This window comes from Peromyscus maniculatus, chromosome 20 (genome assembly GCF_049852395.1).
Source record: "Peromyscus maniculatus bairdii isolate BWxNUB_F1_BW_parent chromosome 20, HU_Pman_BW_mat_3.1, whole genome shotgun sequence".
Lineage (NCBI taxonomy): Eukaryota > Metazoa > Chordata > Mammalia > Rodentia > Cricetidae > Peromyscus > Peromyscus maniculatus.
Genome location: NC_134871.1, coordinates 3,013,378 through 3,036,963, shown reverse-complemented (window position 1 = coordinate 3,036,963; position 23,586 = coordinate 3,013,378). Strand labels below are relative to the sequence as shown.

The 23,586-nt window shown below is 43.3% G+C and overlaps 1 protein-coding gene and 1 long non-coding RNA gene across 2 annotated transcripts; both read right to left on the bottom strand.

The window, feature by feature from the left end:
- Positions 1-5,273: 5,273 nt before the first annotated feature.
- LOC143269706 (uncharacterized) lies at positions 5,274-10,582 on the bottom strand. Its single transcript, XR_013046299.1, has 2 exons — positions 10,356-10,582; positions 5,274-5,698 (listed from the first exon to the last, which is right to left on the bottom strand). It is a non-coding gene; the product is annotated as an uncharacterized LOC143269706 (long non-coding RNA).
- A 6,482-nt stretch (positions 10,583-17,064) lies between these two features.
- Lratd2 (LRAT domain containing 2) lies at positions 17,065-21,861 on the bottom strand. The gene is made up of 2 exons (XM_006989004.4): positions 20,746-21,861; positions 17,065-18,122 (listed from the first exon to the last, which is right to left on the bottom strand). Exon 1 carries the CDS (start codon positions 21,859-21,861, stop codon positions 20,929-20,931), a length of 933 nt encoding a protein of 310 aa, XP_006989066.1. The 3' UTR covers positions 17,065-18,122; positions 20,746-20,928.
- Positions 21,862-23,586: the final 1,725 nt, after the last annotated feature.

Genomic DNA, 23,586 nt, shown 5'->3' with positions numbered 1-23,586 from the left:
AGGGGAAGAATTTTACTCAGGGCAGGCTTTGAGGGTTTATAGCCTTGCCCACTTCCTGTTTCCTGTGTGAAGATGAAAGATGTGATCAACGGCTCGGGGACGGGGGTGGAGTAAGTACTTTCTCTCTCCTGCCAGCTGTGTCTGCTTCTCTGCCTTCCCTGCCGTTATGGACTCTGACCCTCTGGAACCAGCACACAAAATAAACCCTTCTGTAATTAAGTTGTTTTTGTGCATGGTGTTTTCCCACAGTGGCAGAAAAATAACTAACTCAAGATCCAAAATACAGACAAACACAGAGCAAGATGAGTATATGCTGGTTTTTGTAAGTTTGGTTTCTGTACCTGTCTCCTGTAATACCTTAGTGGGGGGATTTAACTCATCTAGATGTCTACTGCCTGTTGAAAGATGAAAATTCAAGCAATATGGCTTTTGTAGAGTTGCCCTGAGGATTAAGTAAAATAAAGTCTATACATAATGCCTAAGACATTCTCTGGCACATAGCAAGCACATGGTAAACAGCCATTACTGTATTATAATTCTGTACATGGGAGGAAGGCTATGGGGTTAATTTCCAGAGAGAAGATATAAAACCTCACTACTCATTGCTCTCTTTAGAGAGTGAGAATGGAAAGCAAGGGAGAAAAGAGCCTCTGCATTTACTTTGCTCAATCTGTAGCTCTGAAAACAAACCAATTCCCCAACGGTGTTCTGTCTCCTGTTCTCTCTGCCCCACACTAGGAAGAGGATACCTAGGGTGGCTGATAGCTTTCTTCTCCTCTCAGGCGGGGCTTCTTTTTAGCTCTCTGCGGAGGTACAGTTGCTAAAAGGAGTCCGTACTAGTTGATAAATAACAGAATCCTTAGTCCTGTGCCCCATCACCACAAAGGTTACCTAGGGGCATTCTGGGCACTTCTGAGGTGCTGAATCATAGTGACTCTGCTTGATTTGTTGCCTGTGCAGTGGTCTAGGTCCTTAAATATTTTATCCTATTAATAGTACTAGGCACTGGGTTCAGGGCTGGGACCCATTGTATCTCACTCTGAATAGCTCTTCAAGGTAATTGCTCTCAGTTCCCAAGTGATAAGCAAAAGTAACTTATTACCCAACTTGCCAACAGCACAGCTCACTTATGTGGCCTCTGTCTGGCTCCCATTTCCATGGGAGTCTTAATTTTCGTTGGATCACATTCTTGTTTCTTGACTATTTGTATGTTATGCTTCCAAAAGCTCTTTTCAATAACTTTGTTCTCCCAGCTTTATGGTTCTGGCTTGTCCCAACTGGTTTAATAGTTTCAAAAGAAGAGCAGAATCACCAGCTCTGTGAATAATTAACTGGCTGAGTTTGATCTCTGGCCTAAAATGGACCACTGAATTTGGCTATTTGCTATAAAAAGAGACAAGGAAAAAAATGTCTCTCTACAGGAACTTTTCAATATTCAGATAGATAAGAAGACAAAAGAGCCGCTCTAAACACCCTCTACCTCCTGTCTGCTCACTGAAGTCTCTGCCCAAGGTTATAGAGCTCAGCCATAAGTTCTTTGAATCCAAGGAGACTGGAAGAGGTTTTGGAAATTAAACACTCTCAAGCTTAAGTCATTATTTGCTGTGTGACCTTGGGCAAAGTTACACAATTGCCTCTCTCAGCTTCTTTCTCATTTGTAAACGAGAGAAATAGTGTCTACGTTGCAAGCTAATATTCCACAGTGATATGAACATTTTAAATAGTTACCAACCATCAAAATTCCATACACTGCTGCTGCTTCTCTGGGTCTTATCTCTACAGAAATATACTGAAATAGTTGTGTTATAGGAGTCTCTGTAGGAGTCACTAAGGAAAAGCCAAATGGCCAGTGAGGTGGGATGAGATGACAATCAGCATGGGTTTCAGAGGAGTATCTATTTACTAGCTGGGATGCAAAGGAACCATAGATTAACAACAAGTATGCCTATACAATTGATAGGGAGCTGAAAATGGGTTCTTTGCTTATGAGTTTGCATTTCCAAGGAAATTTACTCTGTGCTTGGTACCGTGGGCACCTTAGCCTGTTTGTGTTATGCTATAGTTTGGAGATTGTTTGCCTCCTGTTCTAGTTTGATCTCTGTTGCTGTGACGAATACCATGACCAAAAGCATCGCTGGAAAGGAAAACATTTACTTCATCTTACACTGGTGGGAAGTTGGGGCAGAACGCTGAAGGCAGGACTACTTGCTTTTCCACACAGTATGACTTCTAACCCAGGAACTCCCTCACAGCTACAGAACAGCAGACTCTATGGAAGAATACCTCTTGATGGCTTTCTCCCAGGTTTATGCTTAGCTGGCTTTCTAATGTGGCCCAGAACAACCTGCCTCAAGATGGTGCTTCCCAAGGTGGGATGGGTCCTCTTATACCAATTAATAATTAAGACAAACCCCACAGACATGTTCACAGACCAGTCTGATCTAGGCAATTCCTCAATCAACACTTCACTCTCAGATGACTCTGGTCTGTATCAAGTTGACAATTAAAACTAAGTAACACATCCCTCAAATTCTCAGAGATGCAGCATGGGAAAATGGTGTAGAACCCTTGAGAAGGTGATATCTAATGGAAAAGGCTTATGGTAGGTGGGTGTGTGTCTTTGAAAGGTGCTGTGGACCCCCATTCATTCTGGTCCCCTATTTCCAGAAGGTCTCTTTTTAATGATGTGATACTGGTAAGGGGACCCTCACCAGAGCTAAGCCAATGACAGTCCACACCATGAACTTCTGTATTAGATTTCTGTCTCTGTGACAGTTTGAAGGAAGAAGGATTTGGATGGTGGGTTCAGAAGGCTCAGCTCCTGTTTGGCTGGATGTACTGTTCTTTCAGCACAGTGAGGAAGAAAATCACAGTGTGGAGCAAGTCCGTTGCACACCTCATGTCAGCAAGGAAAGCAACAGGACGAGGGAAGGGTGAGGAAAAGGTATACATTTATAAAGCATGCTCCCAATGACCGACTTCCTCCAAATTAGACCCCCACTTCCAGCTTTCTACTACCTTCCAAATATCAAACAGACTGTGAATTAATTAAGGTATTAATCCTGATGAAGTCAGAACTCCCATTATCCAATCATTTCTCAGAGCTCCTACCTCGGAACATTTCTCCATGGGAAACCAGGGCTTCAACCTATGAGCCTTTTCAGGGTTATTTCATATCCAGACTGTAACAACCTCCCAAACTGTGAGCTAAGCCCAAAAGACATTCCATGATTGTCACGGAAAACAAATGGATACAGGCTGCTATAGTAACAGGTTAGATGGCTGAGAGACAAACAGGAATTATTATCACAGTGTAGGAGCTGGCATGATCAGTTTCTCACAGTCATCTGCTTTGGAGTTTTAGATAACTGACTTCTAGTTCTATTATTATTTCTTCTATTGGAAATAGATATTTTTCATACAATTTATTCTGATTATAGTTTTTTATGTACAAGATAGAAAGAGCTCTCTCTCTCTCTCTCTCTCTCTGTGTTTCTCTCTGTCTCTGTCTATGTCTCTCTCTCTCTTGCACACACACATTCTTGGTTTTCTGAGACAAGATTTCCCTGTGTAACAGCCCTGGAACCAGGGTGGCCTCAAACTCACAGAGATCTGACTGCCTCTGTCCTGCAACTGCTGGGATTGGATTAAAGGTGTAAGCCATTATGCCCTTCTCTCTCTCTCTCTCTCTCTCTCTCTCTCTCTCTCTCTCTCTCTCTCTCTCTCTCTCTCTCTCTCTTCTTTTTTTTCACAAAAAGACACTAATACCATTCATGAGGAGTCCACTCTCAGAAGCTACACTTCTAATCTACCAATAATGTCCTATATTATGGCAATAGTATTGATAATTTATCATATGAATTTCTAAAAACTTATTCATTCTTCCAATAGCTCAACTTTTTTCCTCACATGAGTTCATGTAATCTTCACAAGTATTCAGGGGTGGTGTTGCAGGCCTACATTTTGATGAGGAAATAGTATTAGCTGAAGTTACAATGCATAAGCAATAGGACAGGCGGACATTTAACCAGTGTTGGAGGGAAGGTCTTGGAAAAGAGTAGTAAATCACATGGGTGGGAAAGGATAAATACTAGCAAGGCTAGACATTTGGGTTCTTGGACAAAGATGATATTCAGTGTATCCCATTTACACGTTAGAAATGGAATAAAATGTCAACAAAAAATAAATTGTCGTAAAGGTTAGACACACATTGTTTTCTTCTTTCTTTCTTTCTTTCTTTCTTTCTTTCTTTCTTTCTTTCTTTCTTTCTTCCTTCCTTCCTTCCTTCCTTTCCTTCCTTCCTTCCTTTCTCTCTCTCTCTCTTTCTCTCTCTTTCTTTCTTTCTTTTTTGAGACAGAGTATCACTATGCTTCGAACACAGAGTAAGTGTTGGGATTAAGAGTGTGCATGCACCACCATGCCCAGCCAAGAAAATAGGCATTCTTTGCTCATGAAACATGGCTGCTTCCCAGGTTCTGCTGATGAGTAAGTGAATTAGCATTCACAAGTTCCAAGCAATGGGGCAAAGAGAGTACATGTTCAATTAAATTGTTATTTCTCCTTACCAGAGGCTCGATGTCCTCACCTACTCAGGAAGGGTGGTGGCAGTAGCACTTTCAGGAGCAGTTACAAAGGTCAAATGTGAAAGTCAGTGAATCATAATTTGGAAGCCCATCTTTTTACAAATGAGTTGTTGTTACTGCTGGACACAACCAAAATTGGCCCAAGTATTCTTCCCTTAATTCCACCCTGCTGTGGAATGTGTCCTACTCTGTTTGTTGCCCACACGTTAACTTCTAGCTTTTTAATCTGCTTTTCCTACCAGCACACACTAATGAAGAATTCACTGTCCCTCAAGAGTCCTAATGCACGGCTATGGATATACTATACACAAGGGGAACACTTTGCCTTTGAACTCGCCCATTCCCTTCATCCATGAAACCTCGCAAACTTCTTTCTTCTCTAACATCAAACTTTCCTCTGTGCTAATTTCTTCCAAGCACTTAACTTTCTTTAGCCAGAACCCATCCTGTATGCTTTCCTTTCCTTTACTCTGAGATTCCCCCCTCCACCATAATCCATCTGCAGATCTACAGAGTCCATCTTGAACCTACCTGGTTTATTTCCTTGTTATCATCTTTCGAGGTCACCATCAATTGTGGAGCTACTTGAAATGATTTTCATTCCCATTCTTAGTCCCTCACCCCCAAATAAGACCATCCCAATTATAGCAACTCTACTGAGCTTTAAAAAAATCACAAGCCACATCAAGCTGTGCTCCCAATGAAACATTTTAATAGATTTCCATTAAAAGTGAACTTTAAGTATTTTGTCACCATGAAACCCAAAGATTTATGATACTACCTGTGGTGACATTCATTCACCAACGAATGTGTATTGTGTATATGAGAAATGCTGGCGACTGAAGGGACCAGCAGGCAGAAGTCCGTGTTTTTATGGATAACCTTTCCGTGAAGTTTTCCTACCTCTTTTAGCCTTGACTCACAGAAGCACACTTCACTTTCTGTCCACACTCATAGTACCATTTATAAGATAAGGAGTATACCCAACCACATAAGGTAACATAGTAACAAAAGCATTATCCAATATGACTGTTGCTAAGAGCTAACTTCTTCAGCAAATTTCCAGGCAACATGAATCTTGCTTGTTCATGAGCCACGTGTTGAGAACAACTGTCCTAGAAGATGGAAAAAGAATAAACTTCAGTTGAGTTTAGCAAGTTATAGGACTGGTATGTGTTTCTTTTATGTGGTGGTTAAATTCTATTGTCAGCTTCACAAGATTGGAAGTCCATAGGTTTAAAGCACTAATGAAGCACACTGTGGTGTGTGGGGGGGGGGCATGGATGGGATTGGGGAAGCATTTCTAGAGAGGATTAACTGAAGACCCTCTCAGAAAGTGGCAGCACGGTCTCATGTATTGGAATCTTGGACCAAATAGAATGGGAATTAATGGCAAGGGAACCATGTATAAGTAAGTATTCATCTACTTCCCGACTGCAGTGGGCAGAACATGACTAGCCGCAGCATGATCCTGCCCCCAGGCCTCCCTCACCATGATGGACTGTATCCCTCAAATTGTGAGCTAAAACTGTGAGCCAAAACAAGTTTTTCCTTCTTTCCTTTCTTCCTTCCTTCCTTTCTTCCTTCCTTCCTTCCTTCCTTCCTTCCTTCCTTCCTTCCTTCCTTCCTTCCTTCCTTCATGTCAGGTATTTGGCCACAATGAAAAGAGTAATTTAACAACTATTACAATAACTGTAGCATGGCAAGACTAATAATAAATACCTTCACCTACTCCTTAGCATTCTCTGTAGGATTAAATGGGTTTACAAACAGAAACCTTTTGGTAGAGCCTGGCACTTTGGTGTACTACACAAGAGTGGACTTTTTATTATCAATGCTATCACCATAGTGCCTTTGTCTCCAGATTAAAAAATGTTATAAAATTATGCTTTCTCTGACTTTAATTTTCCTGACCATACAGAGTTGCCAAGAAATGTGAAAATGATAATATAATGAGTAGCTTCAGATTAAAAAAAAAAGGAAGCATTGCATATTAGAAGTAATTAACCAAAAATGATAAAAAAAAATCATGGTATAACTACTGTGGAAAGTCTTTGGCACATCTTCAAAAAGTTAATCATAGAATTACCATATGGCTGAATCAATTTTACCTTTACATCATTCCCCAAAGAAGAGAGTACAAATCAAGAATTCAAACAGATACCTATATGCCAATCATCACAGCATCATTTTCCCCAGGAGCCAATGGATGGAAATAGTCCAAATTTCCATCAATGGATGAGTGAGTGAACAACTTGTGGTACAAACCACAGAGATGTGTTCCAGCCACAGTGAGAAATGAAGAACAAACACACAGTGCACTATTGCTGCTCTTGAGACATGCTAACTGAAAGCATTTAGATATGAAGAACTGCATATGGTACAATTACATGAAAGATCCAGGATAGGTCTGTCTATAAAGACAGAGAAACCAGTAGTTTCCATAGACAGAGAGAAGGGAGCGAGGGAGTGGCTACATAAAGCATATGGATTTTCCATTTGTACAGATGGCAAGGTTCCAGAACTGCACAGTGAATCACGTCCTTTTCACCAAGTTAGACACTTGAACGGGTTTAAATGGTGAATTTTACACAACACACTTTACCTCCATTAGAAAGCAAAGTACCAAATAAACCCTTGAGAGCTTGGGTTTTGTTTCTCCGAGTTTACAAGCCCCAAGAAAGCATTCCCTCGTGCCTTCTGGACTTGGTGACCTCCCAGCTGCACAGTTCGTATCTAAAGCCTGGATGTACTTGACACCTGTCTGTAATCACTCCCCTCATATGTGCAGCCCATGTGCACTGTCTTTCTTCCTCCGGGCCTCAATGTTCTCAATGGTAAATCAGTTTAATAATATTCTAAGGGGGGTTGCGGATTTAGCTCAGTGGTAGAGTGCTTGCCTAGCAAGCACAATGCCCTGGGTTTGGACCTCAGCTCCAGAAAAAAAAAAAAAAAAAAAAAAATATATATATATATATATATATATATATATATATATATATATATATATTCTAAGGGGCAGTAGATAATTGAAAGCACATTATAGTCTTTAATCCTTCTAAGCCTAGGTGGGTATAAGGCATGCTCAGGAAGTGTTTGCTGTCCAAACACAGTCATCCTTTTCTATGGAAAACTGGTTCTGTGAATGCCCAAAATTTAAGATCCTCCAATCCCTTCTATGAACACCATAGCAATTGTATATAACATCCCTCCCCTACCCTACACACATCTGAGATACATATACTACTGAATATAGTATAAATGCTATGGAAATTCTCACGTTATATTATGAGGGGATAATGACAAGAACGAATCTTTGCAGTATAGAGGCAATTTTACTTTCCAAATAATTGCAGTTTGTGGTGGTTCAATCTGCAGATGAGTAAACCACAGAAATGGACAATTGACCATAATCAATTCACTAGCTCTAGGAACAAACACGGTGCATAGCTATAGCGAATTAGCACAACTGTGTAGGCCTGAACATCATAAATGTTTTATCTTGTATTTTTAATACTCAGAGGTCTGACACAGGTCACAGTAGACTAAAGTTATTGCTTCTGTAGACTCCATGGGTAATTCTACACCCTTGCCTTTCGTACTTCTAGATGTTGCTTGCATGCCTTGGCTCATGACTCCTTCTTCTATCTTCAAAACCAGCACGTGTATTTCCTCTAATTTCATTATATCATTGGTTGCTCCCTACAGTCTTATTCTCAAAGACCAAAAGGTTAAAAAACAAAACAAAACAAAACAAAACAAAAGAAAGAGAGAGAGGGGGAGGGAGGGAGGGAGGAGAGAGAGAAAGAGAGAGAGAGAGAGAGAGAGAGAGAGAGAGAGAGAGAAGGAAAGAAAGAAAGAAAGAAAGAGAGAGAGAAAGAGAAAGAAAGAAAGAGAGAGAGAAAGAAAGAAAGGAAGGAAGGAAGGAAGAAAGAAAGAAAGAAAGAAAGAAAGAAAGAAAGAAAGAAAGAAAGAAAGAAAGAAAGAAAGAAAGAAAGAAAGCTAAATGTCAACTGGTGAATAAACAAAGTGTGCTGTACACACACAACCAACTATTATTATTCAGGATTGAAAGACTGGAGTTCTGATACACAATGCTAAGCACAAGCAGCCTCTATCTCCTGCCTCCTTCTTATAAGACCTCTTGAGATAACTTTATGCAAGATAATCTCATCTCCAAATCCTTAGTTTATTGCATCCACAAAGTCCCTTTTGACAAGGGAGATAAGGTATTCACAGGTTCTGGGAAATTAGGTGTGGGTATCTTTGGAGGGGAGAATTATTCTGTCTATCATCATGTTGCCACATAATTGGAAAGCAGAAACTCGGACCTTGTAATATCAGTCTCTCCCCTTAGTGGCCATGCTACCCTATCTACCTAATCTTCAGCCTTGCCCTTAAAGTGGGGATTACAGCTCCTTTCAGGGCCAGTATGAGGAAAATGGGATGAATTAATAGGACCTGGCACTAGAAGCCTTCTCAATGTTCTCAGCATATCATAATCATATGTTACCACAATCCTAAATCCTCTTACCTTTTCAACAGGATTATGATAAGGTTTAGATATTTGCAAAGCCATCAGGTAAAATGCAAAGTTCTATCTGTGTACTGGCTGTGTTTTTTTTAAACAACTTGTACATTTCCTTTTTAAGTTTTTTATTTCATTCCTAGTCATCCCAGATGAAGAGGTAGGGAAAGCTAGATGAACATTCTACCTTGTAGTCCCTACTCTTAATGACCACATATTCTGTGTCTTGAGACAGAGTAAGCATTGCTACCTTTTGATTTCTTATTTAGAGGGAGAGAGCTGGGGAGCACCTGATTTAAAATTTTACTGAGACATTTTCTATGATCTAAAGCAGCAGCAGCATATATGGAACTTGGGCTGTGACACAGGGAGACAAATTCTCAGTGTGTAAAATACAAGCACTGTTGTTCATTTGTAAGTATTTATTGAGTACTTATTATTTTCCAATCACTATCTTGTGTGCTGCATATACTGTGGTGTAAAATGCAAACAATATTCTTGCCCTTCATCCAGTGGGAAGAGACATACAATAAAGAGATATAAAAGTGGTGTAAGCAGGTAATTATAATTTTTGAAAATTAGTATAAAAGAAATAAATAGAGTTCCATGTTGGAATAATGAAGTGGACTAGAACAAGAAAGTAGGATAATATTTATGCTGAGACACAAAAAGCTTGAAGGAGAGCCAAGGCCTCTGCCATCCAGAGGGAAGAAACCTGGGCATGCTTCAGGCTCTGTTTTGCAAACACTGGGTCTTGCATTAATAAGTTGTCAGATCCATTTAGTGGCTACTAACAAGTTTATTTCCCCTCCAATAAACGAATCAGAATGAAGCAAATCAGACGAGGTGACATTAGAGTATGCCATAAAACAAGCCAGAATTTCTTAGTGATATTTTAGTTTGGTTATATGCAGACACACAGGTAAGTCAGAAGGAGTACTCGTGTCGAGTTTTATTTCGTATTCAGGTCATAGTCAGGAAGGCTGAAGGATCCTGCTCTACGATGAAGAAAAAGACTTGGGTGTGTTTAGGAAAACTAGGAGTGCTGTAGAGGGACCCTACCCTTCAAGGAGAGGCAATAAGAAGCCCACATGAACAGAAGCCAGTTTGTACAGACCAACAGGCCACTGTAGGGAACCAAGACTTCAGTCTACACATGACTGGAAGCCACTGGTTGATGCAAGATGGTGGATGACACACTTTGATGCACATATTTTAAAAGAAGGATAATTTTAAATACCTACCACTAAGGCCTCTCTTCTGTTCCTCTAACTTCATTGGATTCTACAATGCATTGCACTGACCCAGCAACCAAATGCTTTGGCATGTGTTCAAGTGCCTGCAACAGAAGAGTGTTGGTCAACCACTGGCTTCAATTCTTGCCAAAACATCTGTGATCAGGTGGTAAATGTGAAACCCAGGAATGTAAACTTCAAGGCAGTATTTTTAAAATTCTATCAGCGAGCAAATTTTTTTTTTTTTTAGAAGGGAGGGAAGGAGGAAGGGAGGGAGAGAGGGAGGAAGAAGCTGACTTGTTTCTCATGGTTTGCTCAGTCTGCTTTCTTTCTTTCTTTTAAGATTTATTTATTTATTATGTATACAGAAGAGGGCGCCAGATTTTATTTCAGATGGTTGTGAGCCACCATGTGGTTGCTGGGAATTGAACTCAGGACCTCTGGAAGAGCAGTCAGTGCTCTTAACCTCTGAGCCATCTCTCCAGCCCCGAGCAAATATTTTTTAAACACTTGAGGATGTTATCAGTATTCCCATAAACGTGCAGGCTTTTGTAGAGGGCCATATGGCTGTTCCTATCAAGTTTAAATTGTGTATAACCTTCACCCAGAAATCTCATGTCAATGATTACATCTTACACACACACACACACACACACACACACACACACACACACACACACACACGCACGCACGCACGCATACCAGGAATAGTCACAACAAAATGCATGTGCTGTCATTTATTATTATAAACCCTGGGAAACACTTTAAATAGCCATTAACAGAATTGGTAAATTAGAAATAAAAGCTTTTGCTGTTTAAACATATCCCTGATACTTTGCATTCTAATACCAAAGTCCTAATTTGCTGGTGAGAAAAAAATAATTGAGAAATAGCAATAACATGATGTAATCTTAAAATCAAAGCCAAAACTGAAAGGTCTGTATGAGAGGTAACCATAGCTCAATGGTCACAGAAAAAACTAAAGTCTAGAAGGGACACTGTCTTAGGGTTTCTATTGCTGTGAAGAGACACCATGACCACGGCAACTCCTTTTCATTTTTTTTCTTTTTGGTTTTTCAAGATAGGGTTTCTCTGTGTAACAGTCCTGGCTGTCCTGGAACTCATTTTGTAGACCAGGCTGGCCTTGCACTCACTGAGATCCTCCTGCCTCTGCCTCCCAAGTGCTGGGATTAAAGGTGTGTGCCACCACCACTTGGCGTCCACAGCAACTCTTACAAAGAAAATATTTAATTGATGCTTACTTTGAAGGAAGCTGTTAGTGTGTATATGTGAGTACATGATGGGTAGGTATGTCTACAAATTACTTAGGTGTTTTCTCAAATGCTCAGGAATGTGATTTTATCCCCCAGAAAATCAAATATTGATCCATTTTAATTGGATTGAATACTGAGTGGCCAACCACTTTAACTCCATTTGAGTTGGGCTGAATCTGTTTTGATCAGAAATAAATCTGTAAGATTCTGGTGTCTATTCAGAAACCCTGGGTGAGAACAAGAGAGGGACCAGGGATATGGACAGTGACCACCTCAGAGCTTGTAATCCCTTTCAGGACTTGCTGTGGGGACTGGAATGCACACACTCACTGTAACCCTTGCAGAGAAGCTCATGTATTACTTTCACTTTGCAAATGAAGACTTTTGTGCATGGGCGGCCCAGGGAGGAGAGGTACTGGGGTGATGCTGCATGTCCTATAACCTCTCAGCTCCTTTAAGGCAGAGAAGCCCTTGGATCCTTACTGTAATGGACTGTAGTGCTGTCTTCGAGGCAAGCTGAACGAAGGTACTCAGAGAAGAGATCGATTTTAGTGTGGTAAAGTGAAGATCAGTGCAGTTAGTTATAATGTACATGTTATAATAATAACCTATACTATGGGTTATACAGGATAATATAGAACTTATGTGGCTAAAAATCTATATCAGCACTATGAGGGGAGAAAAGGGAAGCTCCTAAGGAAATTATACTGCTTGTTTTTATGGTCCTCTTCCTATTTCAGCCACACAGAATTCTAATCCAGGGTTGAAGAGAACAGAGCAGAATTGCATTGTAAACTGATAAGATCTCCAGCCCTTAAACTGTCCCTAGAAAGCTTCTCCAAGGAATTCCCCACCCCCACCTCTGCCTGAAGCCTGCCTGGCCTCTCAACACACTTTATCACAAGGTAGAGCCAGTCCGTCTTCCCTCATGGAATGTGGGCATGCACCTGGACCATGTAAGATTCCTGGAAGCCCGGGTCTGGCAGGCCTTATGAATTCCTAAAGAATGAATGAACACCCCAGAAGCCAGGAATGCCATCGGGCCTGTTGAGGAAAGCTGGGTGGCTTACAGGGAAGTTTCTCTTAAGGCTGAATAAGAGGAACTGCAAAGGGGTGGGATGGGGGCAGGTGGAGAGGAGATGAAAGAAGAGAGGCTGGGATAAAAAGCTGTAATGGTGGCTACAGCATGGATGAGAGCAGCTGGAATGGGCTCAGTCTCAGCCTGGGGGGAGAGGGAGGAGATGAAGGAAGAGAGGTTGAGGTAACAGCTACAACGGTGGATACAGCTGTCCAACTTTGTAGAACATACCACACACAGTGAGCCCTGATGTAAACTGTGGGCTGGAGAGTTAATGACGCGTCGGGGTGAGCTCATGGATCAAGACGAGGGCACCACAGTGATGCTTGGAATTAGGTGCTGAGGATATGGTACACAAAAGCTCTCTGTGAACCGAAACATAATTCAGTTTTTCAAAATGTATGTCAGTACAAAAAACAACCGTCATTTAATGCTTTTATGGACAAACATAACTCTGTCTGGAGTAAACAAGCAAAAGGCTCCCTTCATATAGATTATGCATATCCAGAGAGATACAACAATATCCTTCCATAGTCTATGATGCACTGGCCAGAAACTGAGCCGGCAGCAAAGGGAAATGCACTCTGATATGGAAAGAAAAGGGGAAAAGGTCAATGTTGAATACAGCAATATTGAAAGCAAACAAAAACACATAAAGCCTTTAAATGCTTTTTCCAGAATATTTAGATGAATTTACTATCTTTTTTCCATTCACTCTCAGCCTTGGTTTCTAATATTAAACATAGTGATAAATCCTGCCAGTACTAAAATAAATACAAGAAAATAGGTTTGAAAATATTCTCTGAAAATCAGTCAATTGTTATTACTATATTAATTTGATAATTAACTATGTAATTGCAGAATTAATTTTTTAAATAATTCTCTCTGAAAAGAAATTCTCTAAGCCTAAAGGGAAGAGTTCCTTTCCCAGACGGTAACTTGAGTAAGGCTTTAGAATATATATAATATCCCACAATTTCCTTTCTCTGCCTGTGTGTGTGTGTGTGTGTGTGTGTGTGTGTATGTGTGTGTGTGTGTGTGCCTGATTGTGTGCATATGTAGAGGCCAAAGGTTGATGCCAGGTGTCTTCCTCCATTACTGTCCACATTAGTTTATGGGGCGTGCTCTCTCACTGAACCTCAAGGTTGCCAATTTGGCTAGATTGGCTGACTAGCAAGCTTCAGGGATCCACCTATAAGCCATGGGCATTACAGATATGAGATGTGCACTGTTCTAACCAGCATTCCTGTGGGGCCAGGGAATCCAAACCCAGCTGTCATGTTTTCCCAGCGAGCACTCTATCAAGTGTACTACTGTCCATGAAACCCCAAACTTTTGTTCCTAATCCTAGTCGTTATTATTGGGAGCCTCTAAGGACTTGTTTCATTTTGCCCTTACAACTAACATTAAGGTAGATATCTTCCAAACGTATTAATATACATTAATATTAATGTTGATGCTGATTTCTGTTAGTATTAAGTATTAACTGCTACAATGTCATACACACAGAGGATTACTTTACAAATACAACTGAAAAAGTGCATTGTACAAAGGAGAAATTCAGTATTCAGGGAAGTATGCAACTTCTCCCCAGTGTCACAGGCTAATAAGCAGAGGCCACAGCAGAGAAACACAGGTCCTTTAACTGTAAGGCTCAACCATACTTTGTGTCCAGGCAGGCCTTTTCCCTTCAGCAATGCATCCCAAGTTACAAGACTGAAAAGAATGTACTGAATAGTTAGATAACCACCCTGAGACTTGACTAAGTTCTATACCTCCCAAAGGAAGTAATCTAGAGTGCATCCTTATAGCCACTTAGGACCATTCTTGAGATCACGATAGCACTAGACTCACAGCCGTGGTTTACCAGCTGAACACAATTCCCTCCTCCTCAGTAATGATTCTAAGGCTGTAAATCTTGCTATTCACTTCTCATCTAGCTGAGTCCACCCACTTGACTACTCTCCTGCATTGGGCCAAGGCCTGGATTCACACTCTACTTCCTAACCTAGTAATCTAAGGCCCACATAGTAATAACAAGATAATCTCCAGCTCTGATAGTCATTGACTGTCCCACCCTATGCCTCTTAAAAACCATTGCTATGCTCATCCTGCTCAAAACATAGTTCTAACATCACTGTGAGATGATGGAGGGTTTGGTCTAGCAAAACACATCCGGCCACTCAATCTCTTATGGAGGGTCACTGCCTGTGTTCTGCTCTGAGGAACAAAGGAACTCATGAATGACTTGGAGAAGTCCATGAGTACCAGGAGGTGGAACAAAGGCATTTTGAGAGCACTAAGGATTCATTCATTTGCCTCCAGTCTTTCTGCCTTGATGAATGATCTGCACTCGGTCCAAAGCAATGGACGCATCCCCTGCCTCTTGACATGTAGCATTCTGACTCATTGATGAAGAGAACCTCTTCTACACACTACACATCTTCCCTGAACTCCGTCACAAACTGTAATCAAATACTTCTGACATTTTATTGTTGTTATCTGTCTTGTCTATTTTAAATAGGAGTGACTACGGATGTCGTTCATTGCCATACATCAGGTACACTACGGGAATTGCGGAGCCTCCTACCTAAGGACTTAGTAAATATCAGTCCTGTCAGTGACATCATGATCTCTATTATTGGTACTTGTGTTTCTGTCTGATTTTATGACAGGACTACAGGCTTCTCCTCTGCCGGTTGCAAACTCTACTTAAACATGTATACATTTGCTCTATTTGCATTCCTATAAACGAGCAGCCCTTTACACAGTCACCTTTATTACAACCTGTCCCATATATATATATATATATATGATTTCCCCATACCTATAATAAGTTTAGGGACTGGGTCATTTCATATATATATGAAATATATATATTGGGGGGGTGGTACATAAACTTCTTTGTGTTCTGGCTCCTAGTGAGAAAGTGAAAATTATATCAGAGTCAAGATGGGAGTCACTTAGCCAGGAAGTCATGACTAGTCATTCTGTGATTGTCTGATAGTCACTATAGCAAAAGACTCTGCCAAAACCACAAGCTTACACAGAAGCCAATGGAACCAGTAGGGCAGCTGCCTGGCCACTCTGTTCAAGCACTCTTGTTAACTACTGCGGCTAAGGGCTATTGTTTCTCAAACCCTGTCCTTAGGACCTCCCCCTGGCTTCAACTTGTTTGAGTACACTCATACAGTCTCAATTAAGTATCATTCTTCGCCGGGCGGTGGTGGCGCACGCCTTTAATCCCAGCACTCGGGAGGCAGAGGCAGGCGGATCTCGGTGAGTTCGAGGCCAGCTTGGGCTACCAAGTGAGTCCCAGGAAAGGCGCAAAGCTACACAGAGAAACCCTGTCTCGAAAAACCAAAAAAAAAAAAAAAAAAAAAAAAAGTATCATTCTTCTTTGAAGAATTCCTCCCCCCCCCCATATTGATGCAGGACTGGGCTCAACACCCTCTGGCCCTTCATAATGCTCAGGACTGTACCTTATTGTGATTGAAAATACATTTATTCTGCAGGCAAATTGCTATATTTGTTTAATAAGCAGTTTCCCCAGGAAATTCAGTAAAAGGAAATAGAAACCTTTTTGCACTTATTTGAGCCTGTTCACTTTAGAGGACCTTTTAAAGGCTTGGGAACATGTCATTTCCCACATCAAGCAAGCTGGCCCACTTAGAAAAAGGAGGAACAGCAGCCTCCACCAAGACTACCAAGGAATTAGTGAAATTCTGCATTAGGCTCTCTTCCCCAAAGTGTCTTGTGCAATGAGAACTCTGAGATTACAGTAGCAATGACCTCCTGCTTGCTTGGGCTCCTTGTAACTCCACTCAACTTTGTTATATAAAATTCTCAGCCTGGACTTGAACCTCTGGATACTGTGGTGGCAGTTTTAGAGGTAGTCCTGGGGAATGCTGGCGGGCTTTCAAGGTACCTTATTAGACGTCGTATTTGTTCTCCCAACTACACACACCTGTATCTGTTGGCATGACAACAGTGCCCTGTGATAAGCATTGTGCTTCACCTGAGGCTGGGAAACCACCCAAAGTTCAAACCAGTTGCTGAACACAGACCTTCCCACTATAGACGCCTTAAGTACATCTTCTGGTAACATTCCCATTGTTTCTGAAAACTGTGTATTGAAGATGTGTGGTCACAAGACACTTGTCACGAACATAGACAGCATAAAACAATGGGTGGTTAATTCCCACTTGGTAAATACAAGAGTTTGGGTCACTAAGTGAATCCACCAAACTAGTCTCTGAACAACGTAAGAATGACATACACATATTACAGTAAGCTGAGTAGCTTGAATTTAGATCAAAAATGTCAAAAGAGAAGGTGTATATGTGGAGAGATGAATGCAATGAGCTCTAATAATAGATGGTTTATTGGGAACCCTCATAACATTTTTCAAAAGAACTTGACAGCTTTTATTTTAATAAGACAGAGTGAAGAGGAAATGGCTTAAAAGATGTCATCAATCTTTTATTTAACTAAGTACTGCCCTTCATTTTGAAGGAAATGATACAATTTCAAACTAGAACCTCCTCCTCAAGAAGTGGTGAAAGAAAATTGATTTAACATACAACCTCCAACAAAATTAAAGTTTCTGCAATTTGCTGGGAAATAAAATGCATGTGGAGTATGTATCCTGATGGGTAATTCTTCACAGGCCACAGATTTATAACCAAGAACAAAACGGCATAAGGAAAAGATGAATAAAACAGTCAAATTGATCATTATCCTGATTTTTTAAACAATTCACAAAATCTAACTTTCCAAACAAATCCATTGGGTGACTATGATCGTGGTCAATTTTATTTTAATTTGTTTTTTTTTTTTTAATGGCTAGACAAGCACATAATATCAAGAGTCTTCAACACAGTGGATCCCATTTTAAGAAAAAAAGAAAAAACAAGTAGTCCTTAAATTTTCTTAGCTTTCCATAGTATATATGTGTCATATAAAATTAAAGTTTTGCTTCCAAAAAATATGTTTTCATGTGGTTGTTCTTGTCCAATGGCGCCATGAGGCTCAGAAGCGCCAAAGTTTTGAGGGGCTTTAACCACTGAAACCATTTTCATAAAAACTAAAAATCTTCAAGATCTGCAATAAAGTCTTCTGCTAGACATTTTCCTGCTACAAAGTCATGTTTAATTAAACGTGGAATAAAAGCTACAAAATACCAGTTCTCCTCATAGAAAAAGTTGTGTAGCTGAAGTTGTAGGCTCCTTTGACATACATAAGCAGTCTCAATAAAATATTTGCTCGGGTAAGAAAATAGAATTTGTCTGGTTTCTTTTAGTATGTGTTCCACAGGGTCCTGCTTATCCCCCTCCAGAGCTTCGGAAGAACATTGGAATCAATATTTCTTTCCTTCAAAGAGCGTCCGTAATTCACAGTACAAAATAGTTCTATGTCTTATTCCTAAGGAGAAACAAAAATTATTAAATATTCTTTTATTTTCTAAAGTGCCAGACATAGCCATTGCCAGGACATTAAAATAAAAATTAAAAAAAAAAAAATTCCCCCATAACACTGCTGTCTTAAAAACCAAGAGATGATACCACACTCTTCTTAGAGCCCTAAGTCGATGCTGCTTTACTTCAAATCAGTGGTTCTCAACCCTCCTAATGCTGAGACCCTTTCACACAATTTTTCATGTTGTAGTGACCCCCAAGCATCCAATTACTTCACTGCCACTTCATAACTGCAATTTTGCTATGAATCATAATGTAAATATCTGATATACAGGATATCTAGTATGTGCCCCAAAGGGTCTCGACGAGACAGACAGACAGACAGACACACACACACACACACAGGTTGAGAACCATTGCTAAAATCCTTCTACCCCCTAAGGAAACTTCCAAGGGGATGGCTCTTCCTAAGCATTCCATATTCGCCATCATTGGTACCCAGCTGAATTGTAGACAACACATTCCAGAAAATATCACCTGGAAAAGATCTATTTCCAAGAAGTAATAATGCTACCGGTAGGGTGGATCTTATGAGTTCTTCCTTTGGGGGCACTCTATGGCTAATACAAATCACCTGCTACACTGAGCGTGAACAGACTTTCTTTTGAGGGGGCAGGAGTGGTGATAAAAAAGGCTGGGATGGAGAGCAGGAATGGTTTGCAATCCCAGAGCTGCTGGTAACAGCTGTTCTGACTCTTCCTCTCTTGTCGTCCACACAGTGGGCATCAATTTCCATTTTCACTAACCCCAATCTGTTAGACATAGGTTTTCCTAAATGTCATCGCCTCCTGTGTTTATCTTGCTCTGCTGTTCCAAGAACAAGACCATATAAACACATAGCTGTGTACTCACGTACACAGAAATCAGATCTACATTCCCAATTAGAAACTGATTCTCCTCCAATGTCCCAAACCAAGGCTAGTGTACAGTTCATCTTCAACATTGTTTGGCAATCACCATGAAAGCAGAAAATGCATTTAATGCCTTTATAATGAAAAAGTTTCATGCTGAGGTACTATGAAGATCTAGGCTTTAAAAAAAAAAGGCTCTCAACTTTTATGTCTAAAAAAAGTGTGATTCCCCAGGCAAGAAGCCCAACAATGGCCATGGCTTCAGGGCACTCAAGTAAGATTCTGTTCCAGTGGCTAAAATCTAGTTCACAAGTTACTTGTCCAATTACAGTACAAGGACTGTGTGTGGAAGGCAGGAAAGGCTTTTAACCAGGCTCAACTTGGAGAGCAGTTAACAGGCAGTCAAAGGCCCGCCCACAGTTCAGGGGACAGGGCTGCCGACATCTTAAAGCCTTGTACTAAAGTGCACAGAAGTTCAGCAGGCGACCCAATTGCTACCTGTCAGTCAGCCAACGACACATCCACCATCACCAACCTACATTTGGGACCATAATCAAAATCTGTGGGACTCATGTCACCACTCTTAATTAAGAAAAGGCTCGGAATGGGATGTTCTCCAAGCCACAAAGAAACTGGGTCCATATAACAAGACTCTGAACCTTGAATTAAACTTCAATCATACGTGGTAAAGTGAACCTAACCCTAACCCTACCTACCACAGCAACTGTCTGAAACCTAGGATTTACCACCAGGCAGAACAAAGCCATGGTGAGGAAAGCGGACCAAGAAGAGGAAAAAAAAAAGGGCAGAAAGAACCCTGGGTCCAGCTTTATCTGTACAGGGTTATCCTCACCATTCAGCAAGGGGATAGGAGAGATTTAATTCTTGCCAGGGCATCGCTGGCAGATTCCCTAGAGGATATTTTATGGGGGTGGCACAAGCCAACCCCATCTGTGACCTGCAGATGAACACGCCAAGCAGGTTTAATTAGATCAGAGACACAAAGGGCTATTGCTTCCCTTGATAACACCGCCACAGCTCTAAGAGTCCACAGCGGCAGGCCAAAAACAGAGGCAGCAGAACGGTACCTTAATTGAATCCTTTCTCTGCCTGGCCCTTGACAATGATTTACTTGTAACCGGGGTGGGGGAGGGGGAGAAGGGGGTGGAGATGGACGGGGAAGGGTTGTGAGCCAGAGACTCTGTTTAGAGTCAGCTTCCCAAGAGGAGGTACTTGGGGACAGGGAGGAGGGAGGTAGCAGAGTCTGTTTGTAGCCTGTAGCCTGAGTTTGCTAAAGTATTTGTTGCACTTAATACAGGGCTGTTTGGTTTCGGTCTGCTGCTCCCAGATCTTGTGGTTTCAGCAGACCTGTGCCCCGGGAATCCCATAAAATAAATCACTACGATCCCAAGCACAGCTCAGTGGGGGAAGCAGATAAGCAGCTCTTCCAGCTGCCCCGTGGCGGCGCCTCCCCAATCCCCTCTGGCCTTTGTACCCTGCATCCTCCAAGCTGAAAGGGACAGAGGCCTAATGCAGGGCATAGGTGTTCTGAAATTCCCTAAGCCTGCTTGTATAGGAAGGGTTGAATTTGGTCCCAGATCTGTCACAGTTGACACTCCCAGCAAATTTACACTTTACCTCACCTCAGAAAGGAAGGTAGACTGAGGCAGCTGGAAGAAAATGCTCCCCATGGCCACCCACCAGCCAAAGTGCTCCTACCTGCTCCCTCCGTCCCCTTCCTCCTCCCCCGTCCAAAGTCGGCTGTGCATTTCACCAACTCTGCGTTTTCCAAAAGGCCCAAGAATATCAAATGGGGCCCAGATGAAGGGGGTATGGGTGGGGAGGAAGGGGCGCGGCCGTTGCAAACAGCTCCCTTTTGCAGCTCTGAGCCCAGGTTAAGTATCAGTGCACCACCGAGTCTCCATCCTCCTCCTCGGAGCCCAGTGCAGGGGGGCGCAGGGGAGACGGTGTAGTCCGAGCCGCATCGCTGTCGCCCTCATCTGGCTCAGTCGGGTGCAGGTGCGTGGCGAGCTCCTGCAGCACCGCCGCGCGTCCGATTTGGTCATTGCGCCGCTTCTCCATGATCAAGTCCTCCAGGCTCTGGAACTCCAGAGTGTGGCTGCGCTGAGCCGAGAGCTGAATCTGCAAACGGTAGGGCTGCTTGCCGATGCGCAGCTCGCCACCGATCTTGAACTCACGTTTGCCATAGCGGCACCAGGCGGCAAAGCTCTCCGAGTTGCGCCAGCTGAGCTCCCGCTCCTTGGCGCCCACGTGCGCCAGCGCGTTGCGCACCACAGCGCTGGGACTCAGTGGCTTGTAGCGATACAGATCGTTGACCACGCGGCCGCGCCGACCTTGGCTTGCGTCGGTCAGGAAGCTGTTGCTCACCTCCAGCCGGTGCAGATGCACCACCTGGAAATTGCCCACATAGACAGCCCAGTGTGGGTACTGCGCCTGCGACACAAACTCCACGAGGTCGCCTGGACTGCACTTGTTGAGCAGGTTCTCGGGTGTGTAGGTGCTTAGCGCCGCCGACCCCGGCGCGAAGCTTTTCTGATAGATGCACTCGTCGCGATAAAACACCGAGCATTCCACCTCGTGCTGCCGCGGGTCATAGGGCTGCGGCGGGGGCAGGGGAGGCCGGTCCCCGGAGTCCGGCAACGCTCCGCCATCAGGCCCCTGGGGCGGTGGCTGCGGTTCCACATCTTCGTCGTCATTGGAGAAAATATAAGAGACTCCTATGCGGGGCCCATCGTCTCGGTCCACGCCGGTCGGATCGGCCGTGGGAACTTCCTTGTAACTTAGGTGGGTCAGTTTCTCCACCTGATTGCCCATCACGCTGTGGACGCTGGTTCACAGGACTGCGAGAGGAGAAAGCGAAACCACCAGCAGAGTCATTGGCACTGGTCCCGGGGCAGGGGCTAAAGCCACCTGTTGGAAAAGGAGACGAGGAAAAATGTATTTGTAGATGCCACTTAAGGGAAAGACGTTTTGTTCTGGAAAAAGAACGGGTGGGGGCCGAGCACCTGGAGCCATTTTAGGGGGAGTCTAGGAAGCGAGCTTCCTCGCGTTCCTCCACCTCTTAGGTCACGATTACTGGAGATATGGCCACTCCAGCTCTCCCCAACCCCGAGCCATCACCTGGCCCCGTCCAAAGCCCATTGCATCAGCTGCGCCTACAGCTTCCGCCCGCGCCCTACCTGCCAACCCTGGGCAAGAGGGGGGGGGAAGGAACTAGAAACTTTATTCCAATTCCCTTCTCTTTTCCCAACTTCCCCTCCCACTCCGGATCCTAACTAGGCTTTAGACGCCCCACAGTGACTGCACCCTCTAGAAACCAGAGAGGCTCCCGCGACATGGCCGTAGCAGGTGAGCCACCCCACCTGGCTCACCTGCGACAAGTCCTTGCTGCAGCTTGCCGGCTCCTCCCCAGCGCTCCTGCCCTGGGGTTCGGATTACCTGCGCCGACTCACTCGCGGAAACGTAGAAGCCCTGGGGGACCGGGAGGGGCGCCCTGCCGCACCCTGAGACTTCTAGGACGAGTTTGCAGGTGTGGGCTCCGCAGTGCCTCCTCTCCCAGCGCGGACCGGGGCGAAGCTAGTCAGCGGGGAAGGACGCATTTCTCCCCTTCCCGCCCCGCGCGGCTGCGTAGCGCCCCAAGAATTGAAGATGGGGCTGGGGGCAATGCCTGTTCACGCTCGCTGCTGTACAAGCCCTCACGCAGATCTCCCGGAAGGTGGAACACGAAGAGGAAAGCAGAAGGAGGTAGCTGGGCTTCCCGGAGTCCGCAGCTCCCGTTCGGGCCGGGCGAGCAACAAGCGCCGGAGCGGGAGGGACGGGATTGTAGATCCGGCTCTGGGCTCCGGGGCGGGAGCGCAGCCCTTGGCATTTAAAGAGACAGACGCTGGCTCCCGGAGCTCAGGTCTTTCTTGCACTAGGCTTAGCCTCCCGGAGCCCCGCCCCCGCCCCGCCTACCCGAGCTGCGCCGCCTTTCCCGGACCACGCCCCCTCTGTAGCGGGTTTAAATCCCGCTGGTACATAGTCTCCCCACCGCGGGAGCCGGCTTCCTGCACCGCCCTGAGGCCGCTTGCCTTCCTGTTGGGGTTCTGCGCAGTTGGAAGTTAAATGCCACCTGGAAGTAAAGAAATGCGAAATGCGAGAGGCCAGAAGAATTTGGTGTTTCTTCCTCGTCGCCTTCGTCGCCTTCCATGTCTTCTTAGATGAAGTATCTAAAAAGAGGGAGGGACTGCTTTTTTTCTTGTACAGAACGTATTTATGACCTAAAGGATTCTATGCTGCAAGAGCTCAAGAAACATCTCAGCTAAGAAGTATTTCCAGAACAAGTAATACTTTGGCACAGTAGAAAACAATTTTTTTTTTCCCAGAAAGAGGAAACAGTATAAAACAGTTATTGGCTGGCTCCCAGGCTCCCTGGTGACTGACTACTAGGTGTCCCGTCAAATGAAGCCAAAAATTTCATAGACTTCTTTGTTTCCAGATTTTTTCTTCCTTTTTCTTTTTTATCTAGTAGAGAAAGAAAGCATGCAGAAGCTGGGTGGG

Excerpts from the sequence above, each read along its gene's own strand:
- Lratd2 (XM_006989004.4), bottom strand. The coding sequence starts at position 21,861 with ATGGGCAATCAGGTGGAGAAACTGACCCACCTAAGTTACAAGGAAGTT.